At 42.3% G+C, this 26,660-nt stretch overlaps 1 protein-coding gene across 9 annotated transcripts in view; it reads right to left on the bottom strand.

The window, feature by feature from the left end:
- Nucleotides 1–26,660, bottom strand: part of Pard3 (par-3 family cell polarity regulator) — a 544,654-nt gene that overhangs the window by 266,360 nt on the left and 251,634 nt on the right. For all 9 annotated transcript variants that reach the window (XM_029480763.2, XM_029480762.2, XM_021170616.3 and 6 more), the window contains exon 5: nucleotides 16,097–16,228. In XM_029480763.2, the coding sequence (XP_029336623.1) occupies nucleotides 16,097–16,228 (132 nt within the window). The remainder of the gene's footprint in view (nucleotides 1–16,096; nucleotides 16,229–26,660) is intronic.

Consider the following 26,660-nt stretch of genomic DNA (forward strand, 5'->3'; position numbering starts at 1 on the left):
TAAATTTAAAGCTTGAGCAAACAGCCTTACCAAGTGAGTTGGGCTTCTCTGCCACTAAGAAAAAAACAAATCCACGTCCTCTATTTCCCAGTAGTCTTTGCTTTCTCCCCAACACCCTCCAGAACCCCAGACGTCACATTTGGATTCACCAGAATTTCCTTGAGCCATTTCCAATGTCTCCTTGAAAAGGTACAACCGCGTATGACAAGGATCTTCAAATCTACCCTCCAGGACCGACTTTCTTCTTCATACGCTTGCGCCAGCCTGGGCTTTGGTGTGAATTTTAATCCACCCTGTCTGTGGTTCCCCCTGTTGACTCTTCTCTTCTCAAATTCTCTTTCAACAAACTTAGTGGTGAAAGAAAATACTCACTTAACACCACAAGCAGATTCCAGTCCTTTCTTTCAGCAACTTGTGCCCTAATGTCAAGTATACACTTTCAGTGTCTGGAGCTATTCTACGCTCTATTCCTGCAATCACCACACCACTAACTCCCCTCAGCATGCCGGATGACTCACAGACAAAATTTCTTCATATTCTACTGTTTTCTGTGCCTTGATTCTGTCTCTTCTAGATCACCTCCCTTCAGGGTATCCAGGTGAACGTGTGTGTTACTTGCTTATCTCAGGGGCTTGGCAACTTTGCTACTCTTCATCTAAAGGAATATCCGATCCAGCCCTCTACTGCCTGTCAGGAGTTTGAGCGCAAATAGAAGTTTTCTCAGTATTCATCACCAATATCAGTGGGAAATGAGTACTTCATTGAGTAAAAATAAAATGGCAAACTGAGTATATCCACCTAGAATATGTTCAGCTGATCTGGGAACCAAATGCAGTAGGTTTACAGCTTAGGCTGTCTCTTATTTATTTTTATTTGTGTAACTTCTATTTGTAGGTGTCCTGCTTATCATCCAGGCTGATCCTTTTTCTTTTAAGTTCTTACCCTAGCTTGAGTCTGGCAGCCACAGCAGAGGACTAACACCTGGGTCTCCCGGCTCCAGTCATGGGTTCTACACGTAAACAACACCGGATTTCAAAATACAAAAGAAGTTAACTTTCTGTTTAAAATTCCTAGTGACTTTACTCAGGTTCTAGAGCCTGAGACTGTAACTTTGCACTAGCACTTGCTTGCATGACCATCCTTCAGTTTGTAAAGACTCCTTTGCTCCCCTCTCCTCCTCAACAGCTTCCAGCCAGGCTCTTCCTCACTGTGCCGTGTCCTGCTTTACACCTCTGTCAAGTTTCTCCTACCTTCCCATCCGTGCTTTGAGTTTGTATCTGAGAAACCCCAACTGCACAAAACCATTCAGTCTTAATGTTTCTGCATGTTTTCCTTAATTTATGACATAGAGACATTTTTTGCCCCACTTCACCACAAGAATTGTGTGAATTTAAAAAATATAGGGGCTGGAGAGATGGCTTGGTGGTTAAGAGCACTGACTGCTCTTCCAAAGGTCCTGAGTTCAAATCCCAGCAACCACATGGTAGCTCACAACCATCTGTAACAAGATCTGATGCTCTCTTCTGGAGTGTCTGAAGACAGCTATACTGTACTTAGATATAATAATAAATCAATCTAAGCCAGGCAGTGGTGGCACACGCCTTTAATCTCAGTACTTGGGAGGCAGAGGCAGGCAGATTTCTGAGTTCGAGGCCAGCCTGGTCTGCAGAGTGAGTTCCAGGATAGCCAGGGCTACACAGAGAAACCCTGTCTTGAAAAACCAAATGTGTGTGTGTGTGTGTGTGTGTAATTACAGGCTTTATAATCATTTCCTGGTTCTCTGTCCCATTTGCAGGGTACTGAAGAACATTCTAGTAGCCACAGACATCCTCCTGAACGGTGAAGGGACTGCCATTTTCACTGGAATTTTGAGTAATTAATTTAAACTCTGATGTAAATGAGTTTTCTGTGTTTTCACTTATAAATGAAAGTGGAATTAAAGGAGTTTGTAGGCTAAAGTCTCTATGTTTCTGTCTTTTGTATTAAAGTAGAAGCTCACACACAGCCCAGGACAGCCTGGAAAGTACAAGCGCAAAGCTTGAGTTCAATTCCCAGCACCGCATGAACCAGGCACGCCGACACTCCCTTGCTGTCTGAGCATCGTGGAGGTGGAAGCTCAGAAGTTCAACGTCATCCATGGGCCACACCTGGTTTCTGAGATAGAAAGCTGGCATTTCTGTCTAAAGTGCTACAAACAATGAAGAAAACAACTCTCGGTGCGGCTGGCTGCTGTGTTGTCCCACTTGTGCCAACTGTTGGTGTCAGATGTTTTCCATGACCTGGCTTCCCTCGGGGCTGCTCAGTACACACCAGCCTTTGTATGGTACTTCCTTAACCAAAAGTTCGGAATAGACACGTCCTGGTGTTGCCTGCCCAGCATGGAATTCTGATGGTCTATGATTCTTTTATTTCTTTTCACTTTGCCATGTGTCTCCCTGGTTCTGATTTTCTTTCTTTCTTCTGTGTGTTTGGTTTGTCACCAGGCACTAAAGCTGCAGTTTTGTCCCTACAATCTTTCCACCTGCACGGCACCTGTTCTTATTTTAGCCGCATCTCTTCCGACTACACTGATGTCATTGTCTCCCCCGGCCATCTGTTCCTTTAAAAGCCATTTCCACATATTCTTAGTTGATTAATCTTCAAAACCGACTGCCACTTGTGTTGCCTCGCCAGAGTTTAAGAGTATGAAGAAACTGTTGCTCTACTTTGAGATTAAACTCCATTTGCATGGTACCCAGATCTCATCGGGTCTTGGGAACCAACACTGTGCCTCTTACTACACAAACTAGTTATCAGTCACAGGAACTAGATCTTTCTCTAAAACAGCCCTTAACGTAGAGGAATGGGGCTTAGATTGTGGAACCCCAGAATCCTCCTTTACTGATGAGAATCTTTAGGAAGCCACCTGGCCTCCTAAAGTCTCTAAGAATATGTGGTGAAAAAAAAAATCACTTCATGAAAATTAATATCCTGAAACATTCTGGGGGAAAAATATTTCAGTAATGGTCTTTTTGTCACACACATACACACACACACATACACATATACACACATACACACATACATATACACATACATACACACTCATACACACACTCATACACACACACATATATACACACACACACAATAGCATTTTCCCCTATGGTAGCAGATACCCCATTTACAAGCAGCACCCTAGTCACCACCAGTCAGTTGCTTACATTCCTCTCTGCTGGCCTGAGTTCTCCCAGCTGTCATGATTGGACCTGGATCTTCGGGGAGGTCGCCTCCTTTTTGCTAATACCCTTACTCAGAACCCTAATGAGAGGGCTCCAAGCTGATCCAAGCTGATCACCTCATATGCTTGACCTGGAAAAAGTTAGATCTATGCCCCTTAGCTGTATGATATCAGCAGTTCTGACTGACCTCTTATTTCAGTTTTATTTATGATTTTCCTTATTTAGGGACTTTGATAAAACTCTTTAATAAATGCTAGACATTTTAATTATTGTGCTGTGCTCATTGAAATTTAGTACTATGTATTGCTATCCGCTTCCAATTCCCCACTCCTAGTGGCTGTCCAGAGTTTTTCATTGGATCTTTGACTTTGAGCTCTTGTTAGATGGAACAAAAAGAAAATTATATACATCAGTCTCTTCTCAGGTCAAAGCTTCTGCTACAAGCTTTTCTACCTAAACTTTGTAGCGCATGATCGGGATTGCTTTGTATTCTGCACGTGGGAGTGGTTAGTCCTTTGATATGATGTGAAATATAGAAGAGAACTCACACTCTCGACTGTAGTGTGGCTATCAGAAGCACAGAGCCTTAAAGAAGGCACTCCACTCCCCAGGTAAGGGAGCAACTGCACAGAGTCTGGTGTGTGTTAAGCTGCTCTGTAGAAAGCCAGGACATGGAACACAGCCTTTGGCAAGCATCACTCTTCTGGCTGAAGACTACCACCCAAACACCAGCTTGGGAGGATCATGTTGAATTCATTCCTGTTGAATCTAAGTGGCTGCCTAGTAGTTATGAGTCCTCACAATGCTGAAGGAGCAGAAGAAGAAAGGCAAGTAGCAGAGAAGCTACCCAAAGAACTCGTCCCGAGGCCGTCCTGAACTCCTGGAGGCAAAGCAGAAGGGAGCTTCTGCCAGATATTCAAAAGCCCAGAAATGAATCACCAGAAGGACAAAGAGAATGAGAGAGTCAACTTGCTGGTTGGAGGCAGCCGGTTACTGAGGAGCCCTTCACCCACTTCTCAGCTACCTGCAAGGAGCTACACAGACCCCTAAACAACAACAACAACAAAACTATCACTCTACCCAAACAGCTCCTTATAGCTCCCTAGCAACCTTCTCCTAACTATCCTTTTGTGGCCAAACACATCACAGAACTTATCCTGGAACTAGAAGCATTGTGCTGTTCCAATCTGGACTGCTTTGATATGCATAACCAGTAAGGCGAACTGTGTCCACTCAAGTTGTAGGGAAAATCCTCTCCTTACTATCTTAAGCCTGCGTCTGACTAGACACACCTATGATTAAAGTTGGATGTATCATGGGAAAGGACAGGCACAGTTACAAAAGCTTATACAATCCAAGACTGTCAATTAAAATAAGAATCGACTCATACCATGGCTAGCAAACAGCTCTCCCTGGCCTTTGAAAAGAAGCCCAAGAAGAAGTAAAACAGGGTCTCTTGAATGCATCCCATTCCTGAGCCTCTTTCCCCCTCCCCTTCCTGTTCAGGTACTTTGCTCTTGAATAAAAGCCCTTGGTAATACACCAATTCTATTCATTTCTTCAATTCTTTGAACAAGGTCTTGTGCAGACAGAGACTTCAGTTAAGTTTCAAGCACAACAGAACAAAACACGTTCATCTTAATGCAAACACTATACATTTTACCATCTAAACATGTAACAGAAGAAATTAAGATTAATAGTAAAGTATCATCTAACATCATTCCCAAGTTAAAAAGAAAGGGCCTTTTATACTTCAAAAAGTAATTGTATTAAGACAGAAAAAAATATATTGTCGGTTGTCCAATATTAGACAACTAAATTAGCAAAAAAAAAAAAAAAAAAAGAGTATAACACATTGCCCAGTGGGGTGGACCTCTTCAAAATAATAAATACAATATTTTTATTTGAATAGAGACCTGTTATTTTTGGCCAAGCCACAAAAATATGTTTCTCTTTCTCAAAGTTTAAGACATTAATACCAAAGTCCCAGCCAAAAGGTTTTAAGTATTACTAAACTGGGCCTGTTTATGATTAACATCCAAAGTTCTCAGGAAAATTAGTCCCTTTAGGGACTTATAATATGAGTAAGTCCAAAAATCTAGGTTCTTACTGATAGAATCAAACTAACATTCCTCTCTCCCCTCAAATTGTCTATAATTTAAGATAGCAGAGATTCTTATAAAGTTACATATTTAAAGTAAGAAAATACATACTATCTTTGTAATAAGATGTTTTTTTATCAAAATGCCTGCTACAAAATGTTTAAAGGGAAGAATACTTTCAAAAATACAAATTATAAGCAGACATTCCTCAACAATAACAAATGTATTCAATAAAAGCATGGTTGGGCTGACATGTCAGGGAACTGGAAAGAGACCCAGTGCTTCTCTCAAAAGCCAAACAAACAAAGGAAAACACTGAGTGGAATGCATGGGAACCTGCCTTCACCAGAGTCACCTAAGGGCTGTGACAGAAAAGGAGCAGGCCACTTCCAGGTGCTGAGCTTGGGAAGGGGAGGGTGGGGACAAGTGGTATGGACAGTGTCACCAATCAGAAAGGAAAGTTAAAAAAAAACAGCCAATATTTATAACTGCCAGAGGAACCCAAGCACAAGGCAATGTGGAGCCAGAGCTGGCTTAGTGAAGCTGACCAAGTGGAGAAGCCAAATCCAGAGAATCGTGCCCACACCCAACAGAACAGAATACCAGGACCAAAACCAGAGTAAAGTGCCAGCACCAAGCCGACACCACGTAGAGGCAGATAACTGTTTGTTTGTATGAGAAAGAATCTCCCTTTGTAGCTAAGGCTAGCCCCAAAGTCCTGATCCTTTTGCCTCAGACGTTAGGGTGTGGGATGCTGGGTCACCTTCCAGACAGAGGATTGTCACTGCCCAGTACTTCTCCAGTGCGTGATGAAAATCTAAGAGTAGGCAGCGTATGTCTGGAATCACAAAGGAGGTAACAAAGGGAATACATTGCCAACTCTACCATCCCTGCATCAAAATTCTCAAGGTCCCAAGAGCATCCCACCTTCTTCCTTGAGAGAAGTCCTTTTTAAAGAATCTATGTATCAAGACAGCATAGAGTGCAAGACTGGCATGACAACGGTGCCAGTCCTTAATGTTTAATTCCTCCAAACATGCACTTTCCCTGCAACTGTATAACGCATGGTCTGAGGTCTCCAGATAAAAAAGCTGTTAACACAGAAATAGATTAAAATAGCACCTTACCCCAGCATTGATATAACAGGAGGATCGAAGGTGTTCTAATTTGTTCACATAGGATATATGTACCTAAAATAATACTGAGGACCTAATTAAAAACACCTCTATGGGGTGTAGCTAACCTGCAGGCTGTGTTCTCAGCATGTATAAAACCCTGGGTTACAGTCACAGATGCCCTCTGTATCTTTTTCAAAAAGTATAATTTGAAGAGCTGTTGGACTTTAAATCGCACCCAAAACAAATGACCCCTAATAACAAGCAGAGGTGTGTGTGGGGGGGCAGAACAATTCTAGTAAAAAGAAGAATAAAAATGTCAAGCCTATGTGATTTAAACATGGAAACAGACAGCAAGGGGGGAGAAAAGGTTTAAGGACAGTTAGCACAACTCTAAATTCAAAGAGAGAGAAGAAAGTTCAATGACTGAGATTTAAGCACAAGAAGGATCAAAAGTCAAAGTTGAAAAAGTTCTTCCATAAAAAGTCTGATTTGATGCATGCAAATTCTCAATATTTAACAATTCTCAAATGGTACTGAGTTTCAAAGGCCAACCTTTGTGAGTTCAAGACCAGCCAGAGCTACCTACTAGGTACTGTTTCAAAAAACAACACCACAAGCCACCCTCTACTTGCTCCTGAAAGGCATAGTACCATTTGAAAGAACACACACAGCCTCCAACTGTGGCTTTGGGAAGGAGGGAGACGGGACTTTGGGAGAGATGTTTGCATTTTCACACCCACGAGTAATGTCCAACTTTCTAACTATGAGTTGATCATATGTGAAAAAAAAATTCCACCTACATCTTTAAAACACCTTTGAGAGGTGATGGTGGACCAGAAGATGCCACAGCCACTTCGAGGTCACCCAGAGATACAGGAGATTATTAAAAAGTGAAAAAGTATCAGAGTGGAACCGGGGAGATGATTCAGTGGGCAAAGTGCATGAAGACTCTGGCTGTATTCTCTGGACCCACATGAAAGTCAAACTGTCCTGGTGGCCTGCTTGCAATTCCAGCACTCAGGAGGCTGACAGAGGATCCATGCATTGGACAGATTGGCCAACTAGACTAGCCAGATCCAACAGTTCTTGGTTAAGTCAGAGTATGCATCTGCCTGGGTAAAATAAAGTGTGTGTGTGTGTGTGTGTGTGTGTGTGTGTGTGTGTGTGTGTAGGAGTGTGCAAAGAAGGAAGACACATCATCAATCTCTGACTTCCATATACACGTGCACACATACCTACACAAATGCATTCATACTGCATGGTTTTAGACCCTGGACAAGGGACTCAGGTGCATATTTTATCAAAGCAAACCTGGCCTCCAAGGTTCTCCTAGGGTCCCTCAGTCCCTACGTGGCACGCCCTGGGAGTAGCTTCCCAGTACACCTGCCTTTAATACGATCTAATCTGGCTTGAATTGGCTCATTTCACTGGCAGCAGAGAAATAAACCTATCACTTACAGACATACATATATCCATGCAACACACACACACACACACCAAAAGGGGAACAAATAACAAAATGTTATGGGTACTGGTATTTTAGCAGACGTTCAAGGTCATCGTCAACTATACCGTGAGTTTGAAGTCAACCTGTGATACATGAAATCTCACCACAAACAGCGGCAATACCAAGAGTGTGTCCGTATTAGCCCTACTCTGTCCATAAGTTGTACTGTATTCCACAGGGAAGAGGAAGGGCTTGCAAATAGCTTACATGTGTAATGGACACTTACACTTAGGACAATAGGAAACAAAAACAACAACAACTGGTGTGGGATCATTTTTACATCGGAATCAATTCAATTAACTAAGACAATTTTGTGGAATATCATAATGAACAGTATTTCCTTTCTATGAGAAAATAACTCCAAGGGAAGAAAGCTGGCTCAGCAGTGAAAAGCTCTGAATGCCCTCCTGGATGACCTGGTTTCAATTCCCAGATCCACATGACAGCTAAGGAGGGACTCCAGTTCCAGGGACTCTGCTGCCCTCTTCTGGCCTAGTTGGGCACTGCATGCAAATGGCACATAAACTTTGTGCAGGGAAAACATCCAAACACATTAAATAAAATTAAATAACTTTTTTTTTAATTAGAAAATAATTTAAGGGTCTGGAGAAATGGCTCAGTGATTAACAGTGCTCACTCACAAACACCTGGAACTCCATTCCCAGTGATATAATCCCCTTTTCTGACCCCTGCATGCACCTACCTACACACATGTGGCAGATGCATAGGCAGACAGAAAAGAATTTCACAATCACAACGTGGTTTTCATATCAAATATCTATATGAATTAGAAGTGTTTCTTGGGGAGGGGTGGGTGTTGACTAAATAAAGTGATCACAAGAGTCTAAATCTTATGCAAAGCATATTGATGATGTGCTAAAATTTAGAGTATATGCAATTTCTGTAAACGGACACAAAATCATACTGTCCCTCTAGTGAGAAAAAAAGCAAACAAATGCCGATATAGGCGAAACTTTCCCAGCGCGCAGTCACAGATGACAGAACAATACATTTACAGTCTAGCGAGAATGAAGAAACCCCTGGATCTAAAGGAAAAAAGCTCTCAGAAAAATCACAATGTTTTCACTACAGAGTGCTAACTGTTAGACCCAACTCTAATGTCCACAAATTATCCAACACAATCAAATATTTTGTTCAAATACAATTTGCAAAGGAAGCAGGGAATTTACTGTAGTTGTAGACAAGAAGAATAATTTAATGTTTCCTTGAAAACAGAATTTACAGGTGTCTTGGACTTGATGTACATCAATATTTTTGGATTTTCCTCCCCCCCCCCACCATGTCCTTTTAAGAACCTCACTTAACTGGGTCACAGCAGCTCAGCAAAGCTCAGACAGACTCCTGGGCTCTCCCAGGATTAAACAGGACCAGCTCTCAATCAGCAGAGCTCATTAGGACACACAGAGACCGGCAGGGGCAGCTGATGGTGCAAGCTGCTTAGCGCTCACATCCGAGTTCAATTAGGAGGCTGTCCCCAAGGAAGCGCACAGGCCAACACTTAGATAAGAAAGGCAGTGTCCTCCATCACTTTCAAAGCAGGACCACGGCTTCGCACAGACAGACTTTCCGTCTCTCTTCAGCCCTCAGGCCTTTCCTCTGTAACATGTCTTCAGTCTTCCCTGTCACAGGCAGGTGCTATATAACAAGCAGTGTTGTCAAGAAGTATCAATTGTATAACCGCACAAATCTCGAATAAAATTTATATGTATGTGATGGTTCTTCTTAGTTGTCGGCTTCACTACCTCTGGGTGCTATGGATAGGGAAAGCATGGTGACTGTCTAGGCTGGGTCTACATGGACACTGGGAGAAGCCACAGCAAGCTCACTTTGGTAACGTGGCCAAGAGAAGGGTGGTGAGCAGAAACAGAGATGCCATCCTGACGGGAAGGATCTGTCAAGGGACCACGGAGGAACCAAGCCTCTGTACTCTAAGGGGCAGAGCCTGCATGAGGAAGGCTTGCAGGGGTGGGGGGGTCCAGTTGAACAAACATCCACTGAAGGAGTGACTGGAGCAAAGAGATTTGCAAGGGAGAAACCACATGACTGACAAGGCAGGCAGGAGGGAAGTGAAGACCTTGGCACACCAAAGGCCATTGTTTCTTTAGAGGAACAGGGGCAGAGTGAGTACCGACAAGCAAATCAAGACATCTAAGGGGGGATGAGAGTGCCATCACATCACACTTCTAGGTAAAAGTTAAAGCACAAAGGGCCAGTTCATGAATTTCTCCTTTGAACTGAGAGCGTTGGACAGGACAAGAAACATGTTTACCAGAGGGCTCAACTAATGCCAATGAATATCAACATTACAGTTTCATTTCTCAACTTGGAAATTGTAACTCTTGAAGAAAACAAGCGCATGTGTGTGTGTGTGTGTGTGTGTGCACACGCGCTGGGGCTGCTCCATCTCCCAGCTTTGTAAAGACTAAATCATCAAAATTAGGAACTAGTTAGTATGTGCTTAGCTTAGAGAAGATAAAAAATACTGCCCCGTATGAAAAGAAATTCAAATGTCCTGGCCCACCAATCTCTTCAGCTGGATGTGGTAAAAATAACCACACTTCTCTCCAGTAGTTTAATCTCTACATAGTTTCTCAGCTACTTAAAAAGTCTGACTTAGCTTGTGCTGGAGAGACTACTGGGTTGGTAGAGTACCTTGGAAACACTCACAAGGGATTCACCTGAGACCTGAACATCAGAAAAAGCAAAGGGGAAAAAGGCCCCTCATCAATACAGAACCATCAGAGAAATATCACAGGCCACACAGGTGGCCAAAACCAAAACCAGTGAATGAATCGCTCGAACACTTAAAAGCAACATTTTCAGGACTGCTCCAAGACCAAGTTGATCGTGGTAGGAAAAGCCTACAAAGGAACTGATTAAACAAAAACAACCACCACCAAAAAACTGTCTCTATCCAAACTAAACTAAATAAATAAATGTCTTTTAAATGGTTCCTATTCTCCAGGCAGAGTATCAGAAATAGGTTTTAAGAAGAATATACTATAAGATAGAAATGCTGATGTAATTTTCTGACTAGTATTCCTAAAGTGGATAGTAGTTCTACCTCTCCTAAGACACAAAAATAAACAGCAAATGTTAAGAAGAGTGAGAAGCAGAGGTGTGAACAGTGCACTGCACATCAGAGACAGACACATCTTTCCCCATCATCCGAGCACAATGCGCCAACAAAGGCCGACCGCCATGAGCACAGGAAAAGGCACCTGAAGGTCAAGGATTTAGAAAATAATGTGTCTTTATCCAGCCAGGCTGACTGTAACAGTGTATTCACGGGCAAGAGAAGCGGCAGACACTAAGATTCCACAAATGTCACTCCATACACCACCTGACTGGTTTTTTTGCTCAGAATTTCTGACTCACCTCCTGTCTCCCTGCAGGCTTTCAGCTCCATCAATCAAAGAAGCTGCAGAAGGCAGTAATCACAGCCAGTAAAAAGGACAAAACAGGCCGAGGGATGTGGCTTAGTAGGTATAGTGCTTACCTGGTAAGCACAAAGTTCTGAGTGCTGTCCTCTAGACTGCATTAAGTTGGGCTTGGTGGCACATACATGTAATCTCACAGAGCAATGAAGGCAGAAGGGATAGATAGATAGATAGATAATAGAAAAATAGATAAATGATATATAGATGATAGATAATAGACAGTCAGGGGATAGATTATAGATAGATGCTAGATATAGACAGACAGATGATGGATAGATGAGATAGGTAGATGGACAGATGGATGTTAGGTAGGTAGATAGCTAGCTAGCTAGCTAGATAACAGATAAATAGGTAGATGATAGATTATAGATTGATGATAGATGATAGATAATAGATGATAGCTAGATAGATAGATGTATAATAGATGACAGATAAATAGATAGATGTATAAGAGATGATAGGTAGGTAAGTAGGTAGAGAGATAGATAGATAGTCAGATAGACAGATGATAGATAATAGATAAATAGATAGATGTATAAGAGATGATAGGTAGGTAAGTAGGTAGAGAGATAGACAGATAGTCAGATAGACAGATGATAGATAATAGATAAATGATATATAGAGATGATTGATGATAGATTATAGATAGATGATAGAGATAGATAGATGATAGATAATGGATGAATGGATAGATGATAGATAGATAGATAGACAGACAGACAGACAGATAGAAAGATAAAACAATCCTGACAAGCAGCCTTTGAAGGGCTCCAGAAGTAAATGAGTGACAACTGCCCCCCAGCTCCATCAGATCACAGAGGCTCATATGCTTAGGTAGTACCAAGCAGAGGTGATCAGAAGGCGTGCGTGTGTGTACACGTGCACACACACACACCTCTCCAAGTCCCAAGCAAAAGGAGATATAAAGGTGGGCATAAGGACTAAGACTAAATTAATTCTCATGTCAGATTATATTCTTCAGAAGAAGACTAAAAATGATTTAAGAAGATTAAACTGTATTCTAATTCTGACGAGATGCCACTGGAACAAGAATCCAGCTCTGAAAGGATGAACACTGGGGATGGCAGTGAGAAAGCTCAGCATTCCAAATGGTGCTTCCAGTGTGAGAGAAGAAAAGTCGATTCAAGACAATAACAGCAGGGCTGGGCTGTAGCTCAACAGCAGAGCACTTGCCTGCCATGTGCAAGGCCGTGGGTTCTAGCCCCAGCCTACCATGTAACAGCCCTTCCTAAAAGGTTACTCAGGATTTCATGAATGAACCTTTTCTTGCCTAAAATGAAGTGGAAAGAGAAGCAGCCTCCCAGAAGTATCACAGCATTGACCTGAATCTGCACTAAATGCAGGTGACATCATTCAACCTTCATGGAGGACGCCCAAAGCTACAGAGCAGCATCAGTCCCCACATGCAGAGGTACAGGGGAAACCTACAGAACTCCTGCACAGCAAGCAAGCTGAGAGCCGCAGGCATGTATGCTTGTCTGAAGGGCAGGTTTCCAATGCTGACTGACACACACATCACAAATTCACTATGGCCTTGTGTTTCTAAGCATGAGGAAGGGTTCTCTCTCAGGAGAAACCAAGAGCTCTGCCAGTGACCAGGAAGGCTTCCCCAGGAAGGTAGGGTGTTCTGAGGGGAGCACGCATCCAGATCCTTCTCCAGCCCTGCTCTCCACAGGACACTGGGGATAGACGCAGAAAATATGTAGGAATCATGGAGAATAATGCATGATCCCTATACGTGGAGCCTACCAATCACCGCATTCTAAAACAAATAATTTTAAATTGCCTTGTAAGCAGAGTCATTTATTATCATTTGCAATACGGCAACAGCAGGGGTGAGAAGAAAGCACTCTTAAAATGTTGGTTTTGGTTTTATTTTCGGTGTTATTGTGAATAGGATCGATTTCTGCTATAATAAAGTGTCTAGCATTCTATCATAATGACTAAATTTAATCCTCAAACGGTCTCGACGGTTTTAACTTTCTGCATTCAGGACTGCTGCAGGAAAGCAATTATGTTTTCCTTCTGCACAAATTTTGCAAATCATTGCCAAATGAGAAATAGTATTAATAAATCTCTTTCTTTTTAATAGAAAACAGTACGTATTTTTGGACTTAGTGGCAAGGAACTTGCATTTTTTCAATCAACATTTGGCAGTACCAGAACTGAGCCTCAGTTCCTAGGAATGGTGGTCATGGCAGAACTGTGGCTGTTCCTCTCTGAGCTTCCACAGGGCTTCCATGGTTTCATGTTATGACCCATGAGTCAGCTCGATAGTCAGTCCACAGCTGCTATAATCAGATTTCTGAGTGAACCATTTCCTAATTTTGTAATTACAAAATAAAGATCATGTCATACGTTGGAAACTTTGTGTTATCTGGGTAGTTCTAGGTCTTTGTAAAAATCAGGTTTTATTCTGTCTCTTTCTTTCCTTTAATTTGGAGAAGATGTAAATTTCATAAGAACGTGGGAAGAAGAGGAGACTACAAACCTTAAAGGTGATCTGTTGACAAAGCTACTGTGGTTAGCTTTGTATAAACAGGAGCCTCACCTGTCTACCCGTGACACCTGCCAGTTCACTACAAGTTAAAACACACATGTGCATGTGCCCACACATGCATACAACCTGGCTTTGTCAATTCTAAAACTCCTGGCATTGAGATTTTAGGTGTTCCATTGAGTAATGGGTTTCTTGAGGGCTGGGAAGGGACTAAGCCAGTAGGATTCTATCCTCACCAAACATTCAAGTAAGTTTTTACTCTTTAATACATTCTGCCAATTAAGTGAAGTTTTCCTTGATGCAAAGAACCCTAAAACATAGGTTTTTCTCCAAAGGTCAGGGCAGTCACTCCCGGCACAGTGTGGCAGCTGGAAGTACCGTGTAGCTCGGCTCTCTGCCTCAGCTAATTGGGTTCAGGCCTGTTCCAGACAAGGAATGAAAATGGCAGGCTCCCAATTAGCTTACATTCCCTTCAGGTCTCTCTTCCTTCTGTCCCTAACGTCTTGCAGTCAAGAGCTTATAAGGTTTGTGCCGACTCGTATGTAGATTTTTATCAGTTGCAATAAAGCACATAGAAACAGGAACAAAGTCAGCTTATGATCCATTATCTACCAATATTTAAAAAAATATTCTATGCACAGTCAGGAGAATGATATGGCTGGAAAGATTTCCAACTTCTTAAAACACTTCCTGACATCGAAACTAGGAGTTTCTTGCTCTTTTGGTTTCCTGGTTTCTCAGAGGAAACTTCAAAGCACAACAAGCTTTGCCACTTTTAAGTCTCTCCTGCTTCCTCTGAGAAGGCTCAGAAGAAAGAGATCCTAAGATTAACATTAAAAAGGATGCTTTCTGAAAGATGTACATCCTTCAGCATCCTGAGTGTCTCATTTAGGGCCGAGACAGACTATCCAGAGCAAGGTGAGTTTATTACCTTAAAGCCAGACCATGTGTCTAGAGATCTAGTCCAGCCCACCCCCAGTGCAGGGCTCTGAAGTCCATCCCCTCTGCTAAGTTGTAGAAGTAAAATGTACCTATAACTCCACAGAGTGAAAGACTTCTCCATGTTCCATTATGCAGATCAGTCCCTCACAAAGAACAGGACATTTGCCTTCAACAAAGCACTTATTTGTGCTACCCATGCCTGCTGTGGTCACAACAGAGAGAGAGAGAGAGAGAGAGAGAGAGAGAGAGAGAGAGAGAGAGAGAGAGAGAGAGAGAGAAGCTCTCCAGTAGGGAATGAACAAAGACAAAACCTCCCAGAGACAGGAAATCTAAAACTTTGCTGACGTCCTCAGTACAAATGGCCTTTCCACAGGAAGACAGACATCAGTTCAACCCTGGTGACCCCAAGCTGTCAAATCAGAGGACCCTACATTTTTATACCCACAGGATGCAATCCATTGTGTTTTTATACCCACAGGATGTAACTCATTGTGTTTTCAATAGCAAAACCTAAGAGAAGGGTCAGCTTCAGAAGGGGCATCAAGCATTGAACCCAGAGGACTTGTGGAGAACATTTAACCAAGCAAATCACAATTAAAGGGGAGCAGCTGGAAGAGGGGTCCAGCATGGAAAATAGAATCTGTTCTCTTTCTCCTGCTGGAACAACAGTGCTTGCTTCCAGCAAACAAACAAGCAACAAAAAACAAACCAAAAACCCCAACCCCACCATAATCTGACTTTTGTTGTGTTTTCTTTTTGTGGTGGTTGGCCCAGTGGGTGGAGTCAGGTGTAACTGGTTATACTGTTGATGAGAAAGCTCTGGTGCCTTCCTCCAGGTGTAGTGAGAATCATCATTTGTCAAACCTCTATGGAGGAAGAGATTCTAAGCTCACAGCGGAAGGGTTCCATTTTCTTCATATGCTACCTATCAAGTATTTCAAATGGCCTCCAGAGAGGCAAATAGAGGAGAAATGAGAAGGTATGTGGCCTCTCAGTTCAACGCCTTTGGACAAAGACAAACTTTTTATGTCAAAATTACAAAGAAAAACGATGTCACTTATGAGGCCAAAGATGTATTTCTGTGATTAAATCATCACCTTTTGGAGACCTGGGTTGCCATTTTTTTCTATACATATTGCAATTAAAAAAAAATGTCATGTACCACATGTTCCCAACTGCTGGCTGTCAGCCAATGATGCACAGCAAGGACACAGGCTACTTTACCTGTTCTTGCTTCTCCAGCCACCGGTCTACCATTGGGTGGCTGGCACTCAGAGATGAGCGGGCGTTGTCTCGCTGGAACTGGTTGGACCAGCTACTGGGATCCCGTGGAAGGCTTCTGTAGTTTTCATCTTTCTATTAAAAAATGAAACAAAAAGGTATCTTTGTAAAAAACATGGACCTCACACAATAATGACCTACTTGGGTTTTCTGAAGTCAAGAAAAATTAGTCTGCATATTTGAAATATTTTTCCAAGTCTATACAGAATAGTAGTAGAATGAAGAAATTTTATGGGGATAGCATGAGGAAGCTGCACAAAGTGCACACAGTAGGGGGATAGCATGAGGAAGCTGCACAAAGTGCACACAGTAGGGGGATAGCATGAGGAAGCTGCACAAAGTGCACACAGTAGGGATAGCATGAGGAAGCTGCACACAGTGCACACAGTAGGGGGATAGCAAGAGGAAGCTGCACAGAGTGCACACAGTAGGGGATAGCAAGAGGAAGCTACACGGAGTACACACAGTAGAGGATAGCATGAGGAAGCTTCATGGAGTGCACACAGTAGGCCAAGGACTTGCATTTTTCGTGCTCTCATTCAACCTAGAAATTTTTTCTTTTATTCTTTTCCAATATTATGACTATTGTCAATGAATTATCAAAATGGTGAAAACAAGAAAAAACTACATTTTCTTCTCTTTTAGATTCTTGAAGGTTTGGGCAAAAGATTGAAGATTCTTTGGTCTTTTCCGTTACTTACTTCCCAAGCTTGTCAAGATTAACTTAAATATCAAGGAAATGCCAGCCTATCGTAATACTGGGTACATGATAGACAAATATTGATCATTCTGACATGGTTATGACAGGCAATGTCTTTACATGAGGATCTGTTCGCTAGGTTTTCAATTCACCGTAGCAGTGCCAAATGCAATGTGGTAGTGAATGCTTCTTTCAAACACTACATTGTAACAACAGGTTTTAACTTTTGAGTTGCAAAAATTGATTTCAATTTTCTGAGAAGAAAGGGAAAGCCTAAGGTGAAATAAAGAAGAAGTTTTTTTTTTTAGATCAATAACTAAATATAAAGTATTTCCAACAAGAACACTTTAAAACTGATACCCTCAGCTCTACTCAGATTGTGTGAGAAGGTAAAAGGATTATAATAGTCTCTATAATAACTGTAAATACACTATGCAATATTTAAATATTTATTATTATTTATTCAATGTGTGTGTGTGTGTGTGTGTGTGTGTGTGTGTGTGTGTATACAAGGGACAAACCCATGTATTTGCAAGTAAACGTGTCTGTGGGTATGTGTGTAGAGGCCAGAGTTCAACTTTAGTTGTCTTCTTCATATCTTTTGAGACAATCTCTCTCTCTCTGTGTCTCTCTGTGTGTCTCTGTCTCTCTCTCTCTCTCTCTCTCTCTCTCTCTCTGTCTCTCTCTGTGTCTCTGTCTCTGTCTCTGTCTCTCTCTCTCTCTCTCTCTTTCTCTCTCCCTCCCTCCCTCCCTCTCCCTCCTTTCCCCCCTAACCCATGGCCCTCTAAATTTCTGGCTCACCTTTGCCAGTGAGCCCTTGAGAGTTAGCCATTTTGCCTTCTTCCTCAGTGTTTGCTGGGGTTACAAGCACGACTGTTGTCACAACCATCTCTTTGTTTACATGGGTTCTGGGGATGCAAATTCTGGCCCTCACTCATGTACAGCAAGCACTGTGCTCATTGCTCTTTTTTCCCTACCCTTAATTTTATAAACACATCAGCCACAAATATCACAAGACTGAAACAAAGCAATAGGGCAGGAGACCTGTATACCATAGACCTTGCAACTGTGGGCCAGGACATAGTTCTCTTCTTCTCTTGTGGAATTCTACCATAACCTACAGCAAGCATAAGATAGTCCTGGACTTAACTCACCGCATGACTCACGAAAATAAACCTACATTCATCAACATAAATTTTGATGTGCATGTCCAGAAAACTTTTATTAGATTTAACTCATAAAAATGAAATCATCTCTTAAAACTTGGTGGCTAATGGGCTAGACTCAGTGGTGAGCAGCATTTTCTCCTCTTGCACACGCTCTGGGTTCAGTTCTCTGTACCCACATGACTGCTAACAACTGCCTGTAATGCCAGTCCCAGGGGACCCACAGGCTCTCTAATCTCCACAGGCACCAGGCATATACTTTGTGCATGCATATATATATATATATATATATATATATAACATATACATACATAATACACTCAGACACATAAAATTAAAATAAATAACATGCTTTTCAAAAAAGAAAAAAAAAACCTTGGTGGCTAAAATAAATATTAGAAGAAAGTACCTTTTACTAGAAAAAGCCTATACATTTTCAAAGACAAACAAACAAACAAACCTTGGTGGATATATAAATATTAGGAGAAGTACCTTTTATAAGGAAAAGCCTATACATCTCTGGTGAATGAACTCAGGGAAGTGGTAAGAAAAAAATCACCACAGACATGCTAACAGAAAACTCAAGTCAGTCAGAAAGGGTGAGCATACCAGGGACTAAACACCAGAGGCCTAAAAAGAGAAGAGTGATTAGGTTTGACATCCGTATCAAGAATGGTAGAGCTGTGGCCAGCTACAGGCCAGCTCTGTTCTCTCCCTCACATCTGATCACTGAGGTAATTATTAATACCTCCTTACTTAGAACACAAACCACTGAACAAAGAGTTCAGTTGGAACGGCATTGCAGAGAAACCAACGGAGACCACCATAGACAGCATGTTTGCTACTTTAGAAAGCTGCGAAGCCATGGTGGCAGAATGAATGAGGTACTAGAGCAATACAAAGCCTATGCGATGGCCAAGAGTGGGCATGGACGGGGAAGAAAGCATCAGGAAGAAATGTCTTAAACTAAACACCCCTTACACTGGCGTGGCCCTGAAAGGTTCTGATCTGACTTTTCTCTCTTCTTCCTCTACAGTCCTCACAGCTGGTAACTCTTCTTGACCCACCCTTCTCTGTCAAGACTCCACTCTGACTGTAAGTCACACCTTGTATGCACACAATTACTGCACTGGTTTCCAGACAGACACTGGCTCCAGCCTCATCCTCTCCAACATATCCTATGCTATGCCTAGGCAGATCTTTCTACAGTATGTGCTGGATCATGCCACGCCCATGTTGGCCAGGAGAACATCCACGCTGGCTGCATATCACACCTCTTTCTACTTCCACTGGCTTTTCCAGAGTCCAATTTCCAAGTCATATCTACTGAAAAAAACCTTGCCATTTGTGGGGAATCAAAGCCACTCAACTGCCACTCTCTCTCTAGGGAAGCCCCCAGGTCCCAGTATGCCATGCTTTCTGTTACTGTGGTATTCTAGCTTTTAACTCAAACTTTAGTTCTCAGAGTTGTTATCTCTACCATGGCACTGAAGCCTAGATATGGTCACCATTCACCTTTAACCCCCAGCAATCAGCACAGTGGCCCACCCCAATGTGGGCACCTTCCTTGAGTATGTTTTGTCCCTTGTTTCAAAAGGTTTGGGAATCTTGGAACGTGAAGAGAACCCTCTTGTAAGTTTTAAAGTTGCTAAAGGGGTGGTGCAAAGGGTCTTAAGACAAACCTGAGCACAGACGTCAGGACTGTGTTTTCAGATTTTACTAAAAGACATACATACTCACTCATGTCATACCTACAGCTTACAATGCCTATGGCAAATGTGATTTCTTGTAATTACATCTAAAAATGGTGGATCAATTCTCCACTTAACGCGATTAGGGCATAATTCATACAACAGAGCACTACTGACAGATGATCCTGTTATGGGAGATTATGTCTAAAGAGCCAAAAATCTGCCCTTTTCTATTGTGTCTGAAAAATTCTGCAATATGCATGTATACAGTGAACTTTGTGGAGCTAATAGGTAAGGAAAGTAAGACAGACATTCACTTCCCACAGTAAAAGTGTCCCTAATTCACCAAGTCAACGGTGGATCCATGCATTAATGTGTGTATAAAGACCTGCAAATTATCACCAGGTGTGTAAGGAAGGCTTAAAATGTAGTTTAATCCCTGTGAAACATATTCTTCATTGTATTAATAACATCACGCAGGCTCTAACATCTTAGCCATGTTCTACATAACTTTACCTAAAGTTGGGGTTGAGTACACACAGGAGAATGGTCCTGGAAGTGTATTCTGGGTTTATGGGGAGAGCATATGGAGAAATATCAAATATGAAATGCTTTGCTCTACCACAACACAGTGTGGTTGGTCATGATTGCCCATTGAAGTATGTATAGTACACTCTATTTTCATTTGCAACACATTTGGGGATGGTATTTTAAAATACGGCTGTCTTAAACCTTATCTATGCCAGATCACATATACTCATTTGTAGATTCTAACTACCAACGTGAAAGCTTCCAATCATTTTCAGGGCTGGAGTGGGCTCAGTGGTTAAGAGGTCCTGAGTTCAATTCTCAGGAACCACATGGTGGCTCAAGACTACTATAAGGGCACCTGTTGCTCTCTTTCTGACATGCGAGTATACACAGCAAAGCTCAATCAATAAATCAATAAATGGAAAGATAAAGCAGTACTTTCAATCCTATATGACCCAACTTAAAAAGAGAGGAAAACTAAGCTATCAAATCTTCTTGCTCCGTATTTTTGTGGAACCCCCACATAACGTTAATAATAAATTAGAAAATATCACTTCAAATTTTTTCACTCCCTGATCAAAGCAATACAAAAATTCTATACACTAGTAAATACTCAAACAAGAGAAAATTTTTTTATTTAGAGAATTTTTGTCATTATATAAAATGATGCTGAGTGTGGGAGCACACACCTGTTATCCCGGTACAAGGAAGACCCAGGCAGAGGGATCACAGTAGGTCTGAGGCCATCCTGAGTACCTAGATAGCGTGTTCTCAGCCAGTTTAGGCTGCAGAGTGAGATGAATGAATGAATGAATGAATGAATCTGTGGACGGTGCAGATATCACAGTGATTTATTAAACCATAAAACAGTAATGACCACTGAGTTTGCTAATGACAAGCAATGATTTATTACAGTTAAGTTAGGACTTCATCTAAAAGATTAGATATGAAAAATAATATGAGGACCCACTATCCCTTTCTTAACATTATAATATAAAATTTCCACAGAAGAGGTGGCTCCAAACTGTCGCTAGTCTTCAGGAGGAAGGACAGCACCTCTTGTCAGAGAAGCAGGTGTGGCTGCTGTGATCAGGGACTCTCCTGTCATGAATGCTTTATGGGCATTAGCAGGTGTGAAAAGTCCCTGGCCTGGGAAATGCATATTAACTTTCAGCTCCCTGGCAAGCTGCTTGTGGGATATACCTCTTCCAGGGAAGGCAGGCAGGGGTATTTTGCTATACTTCCCCTGAAGCCAACCACAATTCAACAAGAAGAAATTCCACAGCACCATCCACTCCTGACAGCAGCTTTGTCTCAGAAACCCAACAGCCCACCTTCCCCACAATGCTATGAACACGCAGGTTGTTCACCATGACCATGGAGGTGAGGGACGCTCCTCTTATCAGCACAGGAAGGCCAGTTACAATCTGGGCCGTATCTGTGCAGAAACTCCTGACATATTTGAAAAATCACAAAGTCTCACAATATTGTAAAATACAAAACACTCAACACATAAAATCTTCACATTCCCCTTCTGTGTATCACATGATCCCAAGGGCTTCCATGTGACATTAAGACTTTGAAAATCACACAGTTTTCAACCCAGAACTTGTGACTTAAAAATAATTCAATTTTGTACTTCAACTACTACTACTACTTCTTTTTCCTCCTCTTCTTCTTCCTCCTCCCCTTCTTCCTTCTCTCCTCTCCTCTTCCTCTCTTCTCCTCCTCCTCTTCTTCTTCCCCTCTCTTCTCCCTCCTCCTCCTTTTTCTCTTCCTCTTCTATTCTTCTTCCTCTTCTCTTCCTCCTCCTTCTCCTCCTCCTCCTCCAATACATTTATTCATTCAGGCAAGGGCATATGCATATGGAAGACAAGGGACAACTTGAAGGAATCAGTTTCCTCTTTCTGTCTTCTGTGTCCAAGGGACAGCCATATTCACTGTGTCAGCTTTTACATGCTGAGCCATCCCAGCAACCTCAGTTTATCATTTCTTCCATAAATGATTCCCAAGAGCAACGAAAGCTATTTTTAGGATATTTAACCAGAAACTATAATCCTGATTTACCCATCATAAGAAGGTTAAACAGCTACCTTGTAAATAAGGGCAGAGAGCTTATAGTAGTTGTTATCAGTGTAGACAAATTGATCCTCACTAAAACAGTTAGAAATAAGGAAAATAATGGACCCTGTGGCAAATACAATATGGGTTTAATATTCCTTTTGCAAAATGTTTGGAGCTAGTGTTTTAGATACCACCATCGCTACCGCCACTCAGATTTGAGGGTATCTGTGGGGAACTGCATACATTGAGGCAACTTGGGGGTGGAAATCAAATACAAATTTCACTTAGTTTTCACAGGTTCCCTGAGAGCTGAAGTGTAGCCTTCTTACCTCTAACTTAGTTTTCTGGTCAGTGGTTGGTGACTGTGTTCCTCTTAGACAAGCAAACCATCTTCAGGAACACTTATCAACATCGGCTAGAAACATGGATGGATCCTGTACAAAGAGGGCCCAGCAGAACTAGACTCAGGAAGACAACTAAAGGTACCAGATCCCTAGATGTCTCAGGAACCAGCAGACCAAATCAGAGAGCAGACCTGAACATCCAGTGACAAACACCCAAACTCTTAGGCTCTTCTGTTTGGAGCACCTTCCCCAATCATTCCTTATTTTCTTCAGTAGCCCAAAATGCCCAGAAATTTTCTTATGCACTTTTTGTTTTTCAATGCCAGGGATCAACTCTGGACTTTAACATGCTAGGCAGCGTTCTACCCCTCAGCCATACATGATTTGGACACTGGAGGGGAGACTGGAGAGCAAACACCCAATTTATTCTCTGTCTATCTTAAGGAAGAAACCAACCAGACAAGTTCTAGGACATGCTCAACAAGATGTGGGCCAACAGGCAGTCCCTCAGGGGATCTGCCACTGCACCCTTAGCTTACATGGTATCCAACAATTCCTATAGCCCAACCCCTAAGTTTTCTTTTTAAAGAATTATTTATTTATTTTATGTATAGGAGTACGCTGTAGCTGTCTTCAGACACACCAGAAGAGGGCATTGGATCCCATTACAGATGGTTGTGAGCCAACATGTGGTTGCTGGGAATTGAGCCCAGACCTCTGGAAGAGCAGTCAATGCTCTTGACCGCTGAGCCATCTCTCCAGCCCCCTTCCTAAGTTTTTATACATAGTTGCAAAGCAACTATGCAGGCCCTACTGAGAAATTACATTTATGTAGAGATGGCTGGACACCTGGACATACTATCTAGTCTTCAGCAATCCACAGTAAAGTTTCTTCTGGAAAACTGTGTCTATGACAAGAACCTCTTTCCACACAGCAGTGGGAAGCTCTTCTTTCTCTCCGAAAACAAGCCAAGGGCAGTGAGAAGCACAGCCCAAAAGGGGAATTTACATTTTTCTGCTGAGTTACAAAAGTGCTTTCTCCTGACGTCTGATATAACTACAAAACAGAGATGTAGGACAGCCAGTGATAACAAAAGCTTTCATAGTCTCATTTTTGAGGTCCTTCAAAGAAAGCCACATGGGCACTTAACTTCCCTGAATTGGCCGCACTAGACAAGAAGCATATGTCATACCAGAGAAAGCTGGACTACTGTTTAACCACACACTCGTCTTCATTAGGTTCCTAAGGCTGTGATTAAAACACCAGAACCAAAAGCAACATGGGGAGGAAAGGGTTTATTTCAGCTTACACGTCCAAATAACAGCCCATCACTGAGGGAAGTGAGGGCAGGAAGCTAGAGGCAGGAACTGAAGCAGAAACCACTGAGGAGAGCTGCTGACTAGCTGGTTCCTTGTGCCTTCCTCAGCCTGTTTTCTTAAGCCATCCAGGACCACCTCCCTAGGGGTGGCCTAGCCAACAGAACCATACCTACATCAATCATTAATCTCACACACACACACACACACACACACACACACACACACACACACACACACCTACAAACTTTCCTACAGGCTTATTGGCAGCCATTTCTCAATTAAGATTCATTCATTCTCATTCTCTCTCTCTCTCTCTCTCTCTCTCTCTCTCTCTCTCTCTCTCTCTCTCTCTCTCTCTCTCTTTTTCCTTCAGGCAATTCTAACCTGTGCCAAGCTGACAATAAACTGCCCAGGTCAACTCTTTCAACTAACTGTAAAAGGAGAAATCACAACAAAGTACTTCATATCAGATTAAATGTAGAACACTCCAAGGAAAGTCTGGGAGTGTGTGTGTGTGTGTGTGTGTGTGTGTGTGTGTGTGGGCAAGTTCTCAGGGGTGGGGATGGGGGTTGGGAGAGAAGCTGTCTTGCTGCACATAGAACCTATGATAGACAAGTGCTCTTTCACTGGGCCACACGCCGACTCCCTAGCTCATCTTCTTGAGCCACAATAAGGCAGAGAGCATTATTTGATTACTACCACTTAACTCTGAAAACAATGAAAGTCTAAAGCAACCGGGAAACACTCTACAGTGTTGTGTACTTCTGACTCTAAAGACAAGAAGCATCTGCCCACATTTAAGTCTCTTTCATAAACACACAACTCTAGATGTTTTTATCTCCAATCAAATAGTGGAAATAAAATTGCATGCTGCTGCCTCAAAAACCTTTCACATAATGCCAAGGGAAGGAAGCAGTATGCTAGGAAGCAGACAGAGGAAGTGAACAGCAGGTGCCAGATCCACCTTACTTCATCCGCACAGTCATCCAAACATACACCGGTAAGTCTGCGGGTGAATTTACCGACACATTTTTCATCTGACGTAGATTTAAAGAAATCATTCCAAAAGCAAGGTAGTTGCGCCATATGCCTGCAATCTGCCAAAGCAAAGTATTAACACTTCTCTCCTAAAAAATTTCAGGTTAAAAGGTCTAGATGGAATGACAGAACAGGTGGGGGAATTGTAGTGTACGCCCCCATACTGTCAACCCCTCGGTATTTTCTAAAGCTTTCAGCCTCCAAAGGTAAGCCAGACCCATGGACACATTTCCAAAAATGCTTCTTCGTGTCATAATCTTACTCTGCATACCACTGCTCATAAAATGAGAGGACTGTTTCTGGAGATGCGCATTTGAGAATTACACCTCTCTACAGGAAGCAGGTGTGAAGAAATGAAGGCAGAGCCTCTAAAGGCCAAAGACGCTCTATCCCCCAATTCTAGCAGACAAGGTGGGTTCTCTGAGCAGGGAACAGATAGGCAAAGAAACCACTCTCCCCAAGTTACAATAAGAAATTATGACTCTGAAGTAATGGTTGCAGAAAATCTTGAGGAGTCCCTCTGTTGAAATCCTGCCACTATCACAATTTTTACCTTGACTGAATTGGAAACAGGCCAAAGATGTCATCTGAATATCTCAGGAAATATTAAAGATAAAAGTGTGGGCTTGCATCCATACAGTTCAGCCCATCTGAGACCAGTGAGCATGTCTCAAAGGTAGGCTTAGAACAGAATAGCTCTAACCATATATCAGTTGTCAACAAAATCAGATGAAGAATTTTAAAAGTATGTCATTTTAAGAGATAATTGGGCATAAGGGTATGGCTTAGATGTGGGCAGGCTCAAGTGACACCAGGTGCCTTCTGGGATATGCAGACTGTTCTCCTGGCTGCTAACCTCACCCCTGAGTCAGATACGTGGGTGATACTTATAGTACTAAGATCTAGTGCAACTTTTTTAAAAATTATTTTTATTAGTTATTTTATTTATTTATACTTCAAATGTTATCACCCTTCCCAGTTTCCCCTATACAACCCCCCTATCTCATCCCCCTCCCTCCTGTTTCTATAAGGCTGCTCCCCCATCCATCTACTCCCACCTTACCACCCTAGTATTCCCCTATCTTGGGGCATCGAGCCTACACAGGACCACTGATGCCAGATAAGGCCATCCTCTCCAACATATGCAACTGGAGCCATGAGTCCCTCCATGTACTCTTTGGTTGATGGTTTAGTTCCTGGGAGCTCTGGGTGGTCTGGTTGGTTGATACTGTTGTTTTTCTTTTGGGGTTGCAAACCTCTTCAGCTCCTTCAGTCCTTCCCCTAACTCCCCCATTAGGGTCCCTGGGCTCAGTCCAATGGCTGTCTGTGAGCAATTGCATCTGTATTGGTCAGGCTCTGGCAGAGCCTCTCAGGGGACAGCTATATCAGGTTCCTGTCAGCAAGCACTTCATGGCATCAGCAATAGTATCTGGCTTTGGTGTCTGCAGAAGAGATGGATCCCTAGGTGGGGCAGTCTCTGGATGGTCTTTCCTTCAGTCTCTGCTCCACTCTTTGTCCCTGCATATAACTTTTTTGAAGTTTTTTTAAAAGTTTATGTAATATTAAGCAATACAAATAATATTAAGAACAGAGAAAAGAGACACAACATGCTACTTTTGTTTTGGAAACCTGGGGTCTTCTGCTATCTCTCCA

This window comes from Mus caroli, unplaced genomic scaffold, assembly GCF_978045245.1.
Source record: "Mus caroli unplaced genomic scaffold, Mus_caroli_1 scaffold_10, whole genome shotgun sequence".
Taxonomy (NCBI): Eukaryota; Metazoa; Chordata; class Mammalia; order Rodentia; family Muridae; genus Mus; species Mus caroli.